General features: G+C 45.5%; 1 protein-coding gene across 1 annotated transcript; it reads right to left on the reverse strand.

Annotated features, from left to right (window-relative positions):
- Positions 1-935: 935 nt before the first annotated feature.
- On the reverse strand, positions 936-6,010 carry LOC311590889 (leukocyte immunoglobulin-like receptor subfamily B member 3-like; the record flags this gene model as incomplete). The annotated part of the gene is made up of 10 exons (XM_084770188.1): positions 936-1,100; positions 1,177-1,332; positions 2,399-2,436; positions 2,898-3,004; positions 3,767-3,905; positions 4,134-4,442; positions 4,565-4,849; positions 5,127-5,429; positions 5,564-5,732; positions 5,930-6,010. 10 exons carry the CDS (start codon positions 6,008-6,010, stop codon positions 936-938), a joined length of 1,752 nt encoding a protein of 583 aa, XP_084626314.1.
- Between the last annotated feature and the right edge of the window lie 5,161 nt (positions 6,011-11,171).

Here is an 11,171-nt window from a genome sequence, read left to right on the forward strand (position 1 = left end):
TTGACAGATCTGTTGCACTTACCAGCTTAAATCAATACAACAAGCTTTCATTTGTGCTTATTTGTTAGTTATTATGATTGTTTTATTTAGTTACAGGGTGTAGGGATGACACAGAGGACTCTGATGGAGGACAGAGAACAAATGGTTACACTCAAATTTCCCTTTAAACTACACCTGTAAGTTGAATTTAAGCTATCCAGCATGGTGGCAAGTGTGTTTACATGCTGAGCCATAATGCCAAGCCAATTTTATTTACTTACTCTTTGAGTCAATGCTTCTCTATATATTCTTGTTTGTCCTGGAACTCACTCTGTAGACCATGTACACTCTGATTCACATAGATCTGCCGTGTGTCTACATCCTTCATTCTGAAATTGAAGGCATGGGGCAGCAAACCTGATCTATTTATTAATTTATTTAGCAGCCTAATGTGTTCCAGGCTAACCTCTTCTTTCTATCTATGTAGCTGAAAATGACTCAGACCTCTAGATCGTCCTGTCCACCATTCCAAAGTGCTATGATTTAAGGTGTCTGCCTTAATGGATTCCTTTGGTGACTAATGTATTTTTTTGAAGCACGTCTCACTATGTGGCCCAGACTGACATGAATTTTACTAGGGATCCCAAGATAGCCATAAAACAAAGGCTATTTTCCTGCCTCAGTATTTCATCAGTAGTGATTGTCAGGATGTTTAACTATGCTTGTAAATTTTCTTACTTCACTGCTTTGTCGAGAAATGCAACTAGAATTAGCACTTAATGGAAAACTCTTCCCTCCTATTAATTTCTCATTTAACTTGAATATTGAGAAAACTCTGGCATCATTTCCAAGCTGTTTGATTTTAGTTAAAGCTCATACGGGTTCCTCAAAGTTCTCAGAATCCCTTGGTGGCCTATTATTCATCTTGGTATGCAGGAGGTCATTGTGTCTAGTCCTTAGGAACAACCTCTTGATTGAGCAACGGCCAGATCAGCATAGACACTGGGCTCCTCTGGACCTTCCCCTGCCTGGGGTAGAGGAGGTGCAGTTCTCCCCGTGCTGAGCGTTCTGATGCAGAGCTGGGCATAGGTCATGACCTCGGGCTCCTTGATTTTGGTAACCTGGAGTGGAGAGAGTGAGATGAAGGTGTATGCTTGGCTTGGGAGAATATGTAGGTGTCTGAAGCACAGGACCCACCTGACTTTGCACCTCTCTGTCCTCTTCTGCTTGTCCAACTTGTGTGTTAGGGAATTTTCTTGACATGGCAGAAGTTAAGGGGGTTCCTTCCTTCCTGAACCTCGAGGTTTTCAGCTGGGTGTATGTCTCTTCCTGCAGGTCTTCCTCAGGTAGTCTCTATTGTAGGGAAATAGTGAGGTACAGATAGTGTCTCCCTGCTCCCCTGGTGATCTCTTCTGACAAGTTTCCCACAGAATGGATAGAGTGACCCATTTAGATTACTGGCTCCCTGGTGGGATCTTTCTGGGTTTCCATTCTACAGTCCAGGCTTAACCTGACACTCTATCTAGCCCTTGCTGGCTCGGATTCAGCTGCACAGTCCATCTTCCTCTAAAAACAATTCTGGGTGCTGGAGAGATTGCTCCATGAATAAGAGCAGTGGCTTCACTTCCAAAGGACTTGAATGTGGTTCCCAGAACCCAAGTGGCAGCCTCTAATCAACTGTAACTGTAGTTCCTGGGTATTGGACACACACTACTCGCCTCTGGGAGGATATTGCAGGCATGTGACACAGAGACACACATACAGACAAAACACACATAGACAAAAAATAAAATATGAAAACATCCCCCAATTTCTGCCGAGTTTCCTTTGGTTTTGCTCTGTCCCATACCTATATTGCTGGCCCCTCAGATATCTCTGTGGGCTTATCTGCCCAGGATTTCCCCTTAATAAGACAACCAGACTGATGCCTACATGCCAAAAGGGGCATAGGATGGAGGAAACTTGTAATCCAAAGACAATAAGGAGAAAGAGAGGCCATAAAACACATGAGGCTGGGTGCTTGCAGAAGGGAGACAGAGGTCAGCTGTGGAAATGGTGAGGGTTGAGGGAGGGAGAACAAAGAAGGCCCCCTGCACTAATCTGCCAGTGGGGACCGGAATCTCAACCAACTGTCCATATCCCCAGCACCCTTAAGTCGAATGTCCTCCACTGAAGCATCTGTCATAGCAGAACAACCAGCATGTCCCCTGACCAGGGCCAAAGGATGTCTCAGACCTCTACATTCATTTCTTTCTTGCCCCAGGAGGGGTGGGGTAGAAACAACCAGGAAGTGCTGTGATTATGACTTAACCCATAGTGTGAAGTTCAGACCCACACAGTGAATACCACATGTCCTCTCCAGCACCCCTGCAATTCTGAGACCTCAGATACCCCTTACCCAAAATTCTTTTTCTCTTACAATGGCTTTCTTCCTGGGTTGTAGCAGCTGGGCTGGACCTAGAGAAACAAAAAGATGTCAGTTTTCAGTGTAATGTTTCAGTCATGAAGATGTCTAGATCTGTAGTCATGATTTATCTCCTCTGGGGGCATCTGTCCCTGGTTACTGACTCTGAAACTCTTGCAGGTAGTTGCAATTCTGCCTCTTTCTGGGCTGCAAAGAGAGGAGTCTTATTTAGGAGAGTGGAAAGCCCCTCCCCCAGGCATGAGCAGGGAAGAAAGGAAACAACTCTTATAACTCAAGAGCAAGTGAGCAAATGTCTCTGAACATGGTACAGTTTATAGAACACCTGCCATTGCACGAGTTCTGATATTAAGTGCATTCTGAGATCTGCAAGTATTTGTAAGCTATCCTGCCCCAGTTTGATGTTTCCCTGGGGCTGACATCCTGAAACCCCGTTTGGATGTTCATAAGGGAACCTACCAACTCCTTAGACCCAAGTTGCCCACATTCTCCTCACCGTTCTTCCTGCATTTTCGCTGATGCCTTCTTTGGAGAAGGAGGAAGATGAGGATGACGAGGAGCAGAATAAATGCCACAGAGACTCCTATTAGAGACTTCAGGTAACTTTGCAGTCCTGAGGCAAGTGTGAAATCATAAGTGGGTATTACTGGTGCTTCCCTGAGCACCTACTTTGTGACAGACACATGCTGGGTCTTTACAGTTACCTTATGTGATGATCACAGTTATGAAACAAGGAGTTGTATTTTTTTCTACCCTGCCAGTCACCTGCCTCAGATTATCTGACTGGAGGCGGCAGTGCTGTGAGTTGAACTGAGGGACTCTGATTTTCAGCCCAGTTCTCTCCAGCAGATTTGAGCTCCATGAGTTAGAGGGATGGAGCTTGAATGTCCTTCCATGACCCTGTGTTCCTCCCTTAAACATGTCACCACACTGTGGGACTGACACACTGCAGAAGCTTCTCTGTCTGGAGAGGCCACAGCCATGGCCAGCATGGGAAAAAAATCCTTATACCTGTGGGCCAGGTTTCCCCCTTTATGTTCAGTGACACAGAAGCCCATAAATGGAAGCGATATTTCAAGTTAGAATCTCCCAAAGATGCTGTATAAAGCCAATAACAAGCTACTGCACATCTTGGGAAGACATTCCAGAAAAGGATTTATTTAGCCTTCTGAGTTCTCTCCATTTTGGCGGAAGGTTTGTTCTCAGGGCCTTAGAGTCAGGATGGGGATTGTGACTGTCAGTTCCTTCCTCTCAATGTCATCCAAATGCCCCACCATTCATGCTGAGCCTAAATATCTCTTCCTCTCCATGGCCAATGGGAAATTGGCCAAGGAGAGGCCAGCCTGAGTCCACTGACTGGAGTACTAGGTGAAGTCAGGTTTCTCCTCCTTGTACAGAGCAAATCTGTCATAGTTGACGTCAAAGGAACACTGCAGGGTGAGGCTCATTCCAGGGTTCTGGATATGGCCTTGGGGAGTCAGCAGAGATGGCTTCTTGGCCAGCCCTGGAGGGAAGGTGACAGGCTAAGGACTGAGGTGTTGGTTCTCAGCAAACATCTGTGCCCTCCCATCCTGCCCTGACATGTCACTGCTTCTCCCCAAGTGTGGGATGCTGGTTCAGAAACCAGCCTCTCCATTTAGACTTTTTCAATCAGAGACTCCCCAGAGGGGCAGGCCTGCATCAAAGGACTTAGGTTCTTATAAAATTACTGGTGAGTGATGTGCTGACTCACCTGTGATGTGTATTTCCAGGGGCTCACTGGGTACTGACCACAACTGTGGGGTATCCTTGTAGTACCCATAACATCTGAATGTTCCTGTGTGGCTTAGAGTCATGTGCTCCATGGGGAAGTCAGCTTGGAACTGTTCAGTTGAGGGTATATACTGTGCATCCACAGAGCTAGAGAACTTTTGATCTTCCTTGGTGAGAATGAACTTATCGTATCGCTTCTGTGAGACACACTGGAGAGTCATGTATCCTCCTGAGGTCACCACAGGGCTGGGCAGGGCTGACAAGCTGGGTTTAGTGTAGTTGTAAATTCCTAGGAGAGAAGGAGGCAGACTGTTACATGTGTTCACAAAGATCTAATATTCCCCAAGGCTAGTCTGTGGAAGGGGAAAAGTCCTGAGAACAGAGCCTGGCCCAGAGTCTCTGTGTACTCACCTGTCACCACCAGTTCCAGGGTGTCACTGTGTTCTGACCACCCAGCCGAACTGTAACAATAACAGTGATATTGCCCTGCATGTTCCTCTGTCACATTATGGATGATAAACTTGGCCTTGTTCCCAGGCTTCTCTGAGGTCTGTGTTCCCCAGTGATTTGGGCTTCCCTCTTTATGCAGAACATATATTTCTGCGTCTGGGATTCCCTGACACCTGATAGTTGTGGAACTTCCTGAAGTGATCACAGAGCCTGGCTCAGCCTTGAGGATGGGTTTCTGAAGGTTCCCTGCAAGGAGAGAAGGAGGTGGTTCTGTCTGAATGTGCCACAGAGAATTTACTGTGGAACATGGCATGCAAGCTCAACCAGAGTAGCAGAACTTCACATACAGACTTCTCTCCTGGACATCCTGGTTTTGCTATCATTTTCTGCATTGCAATGTTTCTCATTCCCACTGTTTTCCATGCTCTGTGTCAATGGGCTAAAGGGCCTGGTTCTTCACACACACCACCCATCATGCTCCCTGAGCACCTGTGTCATTTCAACACACTCTGGGACTTTTTACCTGAGAACAGGAGCTCCAGGGGGTCACTAGGTTCTGACCACACCTGTGGGCTGTTCTGGTCACTGGTGTAGCACCTGAATGTCCATCTCTGGTTGGAGATCACTGGACCAACAGAGAACGAGGCATGGGACACCTTGAAATCGCTGTACTGTGAGTCCTTCCTTGAGGAAAGCTTCTGTGATCCTTCGGTAGTCAGAATGAACCCGTCATATTTTTGCCCTGAGGCACACTGGAGGGTGACCTTCCCTCCTGAGGGTACCACAGAGCTGGGATGTGCTGACAGGCTGGGTTTACTGTATGCTCCTAGGAGAGGAGGAGGAATCAGTTATGTGTCAGGCCCTACTTTCCTCCAGGGCTGTAAGGTGGTGCCGCACCGCTGAGAGCAGACTGAATTTGTAACAGTGAAGCCTGAGGATGGGGCATTGTTTTCCTCTCACCTGTCACCACCAGCTCCAGAGGGTCACTGTACACTGACCACACACCATCATCGCTGTGATAGTAACAGCGATAATACCCTGCATGGTGCTGGTCAACTCTTGTGATGGAGAATTCACCCTTGTTCTTAGGCTCAGGGGGAATTTCAGTGCACCATAGTTCCGGACTTCCCTTTTTATATAGAGAGTAATTTTTTAACTCCCCTAGGTCCTTCACACAAGAAGGTCACCCTAGTCTGCATGGAGACCACAGAGTCTGGTTGTGCTCTGAGGACAGGGACCGGCAGAAACCCTGCAAGAAAATGAGGAGTTAATTCCCAGGGCATCCATGCTCAGATTTCAGTTCTCAACCCCGTGACTGTTAAGTACCTGCAGCATCAGCACACATGTGGTCTTTCCATACTCACTGCCCATGCATGGCTCGTGGATATGAAGAGAAGAGCAGGTCATGATAGTTGAGGACACTTACCTGCCAGCACTGTTGTCCTGAGGTCCAGAGTCAATCCTGCAAGAGAGTTCGCTGTGAGAGGCTAGTTCCCCTCCTCTATGTAGCCACCTAATGTGTGGGTGTTGATTGATGGGAGAGTGCTCGGCTCTGAGCCTGGGTCATTCCTAGACTACTGTATCCTCCCCGTCTTCCCATCTCACCCAGACAGAGCAGGACTGAGAGGATGAAGGCCATGGCATAGCATTCAAGATGCTACAACTCTGCTTGTGAACAGAGCTAAAGAGCCTGTCAGGAGGGACAGCAAACAGGGTGTGGTGCTTGGAAGCGAAGCACACCTCATGAGATGGTTGTATTTCAGCACCCACAGGAAGCGGAAATGCAGACCTCACTTCCCCAATGCTGTGTTTATATCACACAGTGGATCCTCTGCAGTCAGTTCTTACAGAGCTGCCATTTCTACATCACCATCAATGTCTGCCTCACCTCTCCTCATTATATTCAGAGCCATATGGCAGATGATGTATGAATTTTTTGTCTTTTGTTTTATTTCTTTTCAAGGTAGAGTTCCTCTGTGCAGCCCTGGCTGTCTTAGAATGCACTCTGTAGACCAGCTTAGGCTACAACTCATAGTGGTTTACTTGCCTCTGCCTCCAAAGTACTGAGATTAAAGGAATGTGCCATGAAGGCTTGCTGTCCAACAATTTCTTCTAATCTTCTGTATCCTTCTCATTCTCTGGCTTGTTCAGTTCTCTCATTTATCCTCTCTCTGTAAATATGTCCTGGGAAGTCTTCCTCCTCTCTTTGTCACTCTCTCTTTTTTTCTCTGTACCTTCGTCCTCCTTCCCTGGCTTCCTTTATTCCTCTTTCTCTCTCTCTCCCTCCTTCCTCCTCCCTTTCCCTCCTTTCTTCCACCTTTCCCTTCTCCTCTCCTACCCTGTCTCTCTCTCTCCCTCTCTTACCCCATTCCCCCCTCCCCCCGCCACATTATCCCTTATGGAGCTTCCATTTCCACGTTTCTCCAGAGAGTTGGATGACGTCTATTCTGTCAAATGTTTCTCTAATTTTCCACTTTTTTTGCCCTTCAATCAGACATCATTTTCAAACTATCTTTACTGTCCTTGTTTGGGCAACGGCTTGTATTGCCACTCCTGGAAGTAAGATTTTCTTTTTTGCAACTTGCTCTATAACAGGCTGATCTTGAGCTCAGTTCTCCTTTCCTCTGTCTCAAAGATTAGAGGTGTGTTAGTATTCCAGCTGGATCACACAGACCTAGAAGGTCTTTGGATATGTTCTCCTGCCACAGCAGCCATATTGTCCATTAAGTCTTGTACAGTTCATTTTCTCATTTTTTTGTGAAATATATTTTCTTTCCAATATTTTTATCTATTTCTGAGGAAGTCTTGCTGTATATATCTGCATAGACCAAATATTAAAATTCTTTTCCTCATGCCTGTTGTGTGTGGTGGCACATGCCTTTAATCCCAGCACTTGGAAAGCAGAGGCCAGCGGATATTTGTGAGTTGGAGCTAGCCTGTTCTAAAAAGGGAGTCCAGGATTGCCAAGGCTATACACAGAAACACTGTTTCAAAACCTACAAAGAACAAACCAAAATATTTTCCTTATATCTCAAGTGATGAAGTCCAATTGAGCACCAATATTTCTGCATGGTTGGTGACTTTTCTTTTTTGTATTTTTATGTTTAATTTTTACTATAACTTTCAAATTACATTTGATAATTATCTCTCTATTTTTTTTAGTGAGTACGTGTGTACATACAGTCATGCATTTGGGTCAAAACACTTGTGTGGAGGTCAGCTGACAACCTGAGTAACAAAGTTTCCTTTTATAATGTGAATCCTGTAGGTCAGACTTAGGTTTTAAAGTTGGTAGAAAGAAACCATAGTCCAATGTAGAGGAATGTCTTAAGTGAATGTAACAACTGTCAATAAAGCTCTGTTTAGCCATCAGCTTGGCAGAAGAACAGGTAGTGGAAGGTGTGACTTCCAGGAGATTGGTAGTAGTGGGGAGTTGACAGTTAAGAGTGGACATTTACTGGAGGGAGGTAGAGAAAAGCCATCAAGAAGGTCGGATTGGCAAGTGCTTGGGATATATGTAGATTCTGAGGATTAGAGTAGTTTATTTTATTTTATTGTTAGATTGGTAACAGTTTAGATTATACCCAGTGTGGCGTTTGCAGCTTTGCATTAGGCTTCCTGCGCCGAATAGATACAATTACTGTAACAGTCTCAGATATCTCTGGGACCCAACACTATCATCATTTTCCTTGTTTTTTCTGCTTCTTTCAAAACTTTATTTGGTCCTGGATGTCCTGATCTAGAAGGTTCACAGTTTTGTTTGGTTTTCTTGGAACCTAGGTTGTTAGTGTGTTTGGACTGCCTTCTGCTACTTGGTGTGCAGGGTGTCCACAACTCCAAGTGCTGGGAAGGTATCCCAGCCATGAGGTGGAACAGTGTCCTAAGAGTATCCTGAGGAAGATGAGTCCAGGTATTTCACAGCTCTGAGAGGAGGCCTCGTTGATATAGCCGATGCAGGTCTAAGGGAGACTTCTGCCATTTAACTGAGGTGCTGAGGAGCCTAGGAGCCTGATCGCCACTCCCTCTTCATTTCTACTTTCTCCTCTTCTGCTTCTGACCAGAGAGTCACAGCAGGCAGTAAATCTCTTAAAAGAAATGTATTGGAGGTACGGATCCAAGACTGTCTGCTTCTGCTCCCTGGAGAAGTCAACAGGGATAAGTGAAAATGTAGGGAAAACATAGCCTTTATATAGTGTTCCTTATCCTGCCGAACTTTCTGGGGGAAGAGATTTCCAGAGTGTTTATTGGTAGAATTTCAATCCTGTGCTTGGGGAAGCCCTGGGATTTGGCATTGGGTTCTTCCTACAGAAATTTTACTGCAAATTAACATGGTCTAGGCTGTGTCTTATGAGGAGCTGAAGATGTCAGTTAAAAAGGTCTGGGGGTGGTGTCTGGCCTGTTGGAGATTTCTCAGACAAAGGTCAGACCAGTTTTCTGCTTTGAGTGGTTAAAAAAGTTTACAAAGTTTCCAAAACTTATAAAGATTCTACTGAGGTTGTCAACATAATGGACAACTGCCAGTAGTAGGCATTTTGAGACAGGAAACAGGTCCAGGTTTTCATACCACTCTGCTGAGGCAGGAATAGTCACCATAAACAGATCCCACTGGGACACTAACAGGAGCCACCATTGTGTCTCCTGTTTCCATAGCCTAGGGCAGGAAGGAGTGGCTGACTCCTCCAAGGAAAGGAGGAGGACTGGCAGTGAGCCACTTGAAATTTTAGTGGCCAGATGTTCATAGATCTTGGGACTGGTTTTGTAGTTGGCTTTAGGGTATTGGGGGGAAGGACAGAGGGCTGCCTGCAGCTTGGAGAAGGTAGATTGTCACAGGGCTGAGGGACGCAGTGGATAGAAGAAGCTTTGGGGTAGAAGAAGCAGGCCACTAAAGCTTGGACATGGGCTGCTGCAGCTTGGGGATGGTTGCCATAGCATTGGGGCAGATTACTATTGATGTCCTAAGCTGAGGCTTGAGGCAGAGCACCATGGCTTTCACCTCAGAGTATCAAGGCCACACCTAAGACCCTTTGATGTAGCTATGGCCTAAGCAACAGGTGAACCCTTAAAGTACCCATCACTGTAAAGCCCTGGATGATGCTGCAGTCTTCAAGAACTCAATGGTACACTGATATTATCTTTCTTGTGTGGCTACTTAGCAACCTCAGTGGGACCATGACTCTCAAGTGTGGGCCAAAGGACAATGTTGGAAGATTCATTCTGACAGAGGAATGAGAACAAATCACAGGTCCTATGGCACCCTTACACTCACACCAATTCCAAAGACACAGTGTGTGTTCATCCTTGGCCAATTAATGCTGACCTATACATGAGCATGCAGATCTTCTGTTTAATGAAAAAAATGTCCTGAGATGTGGTCAATGCTCGGAGACTCACTGCAGATTCTAGTGTTAATAGAGTGATTCCAAACCCTTAATCAATTATTTCCTGATCTGAGGCTGCTGCAGCTTGGGGATGGGTGCCATAGCATTGGGGCAGATAACTATTAATATCCAAAGCTGAAGCTTGAGGCAGAGCACCATGGCTCTCCCCTGAGGATGTCAAGCTCAGGGGCACATCTAAGACCCTTTGATGTATCTATAGCCTCAGCATCAGGTGAACCCTTAAAATACCATCACAATACAGCCCTGGCTGATGCTGTTTTCATCACAATCTGAATAGTACACTGATATTTTCTATCTTCTATAGCTACTTAGTCACCTCAGTATGACAATTTCTCTTAATTGTGGGTCAAAACACAGTCATGGAATATTTGTTCTGACAAAGGAATGAGAACGAATCATGGGTCTTATTGAACCCTTAAACTCAAACGAAGTCCAAAGGTACAAGGAGTGTTCCTCAGTGGTCCATTAATGCTGACCTACTGATGAGCATGCAGATGTTCTATTTAATGAAAAAAAGTCTTGAGATGTGGTCAATGCTCAGAGACCCACTCCAGGTTCTAGTGTTAATAGAGAGATTACAAACCTTTAATCATTTATTCCTGATCTGAGTGTGTTGCTCAGAAACCTCGTCAGAGGAGAAGGATGGTTAGAATGTGAATGTGTGGAGCTGAGTTCTCCCATGGCAGAGTGTGAGAGGGAGGGAAACCTGCATAAGAGTGTTGGAGAGGGTAGGTTTAGGGAAAGAATGAACTGCTTAGCTCTGTGTCCTTGTATCAGCAGAGATATTCAGGAATTTTTCACTAGTGATGCAGAAAGTATCAACCTAGGAACTTGAGAGACAGGTGTCCATGTATCTTTCTGACATCAATTATGACTGCCTAACTCATCCAAATATTTAGAAAAACAGCACCCTGTGTTCCCTGGCTAAATTCTCTAGACTAGTATCCTTAAGGTTGACTTCGCTTTGAGATCTCTGTGCAGTACCAGGGGAGAAGGAAAACCTTTAGTAGACATACTACTTTTTTCCCAAAAACATGTGGAGCAAACAGTTGCAGTCCATCCAATCTAAGCAGAAGTCTGGAGCTGACACAGGTGCCACTGAGCAATTCCAGAAGTTGATGACTATAGAAAGGGATGGCTTCTCAGATCAAGAGGCAGTGAATACCATT

Source organism: Acomys minous (assembly GCF_964271855.1).
Source record: "Acomys minous genome assembly, chromosome: 20".
Classification (NCBI taxonomy): domain Eukaryota; kingdom Metazoa; phylum Chordata; class Mammalia; order Rodentia; family Muridae; genus Acomys; species Acomys minous.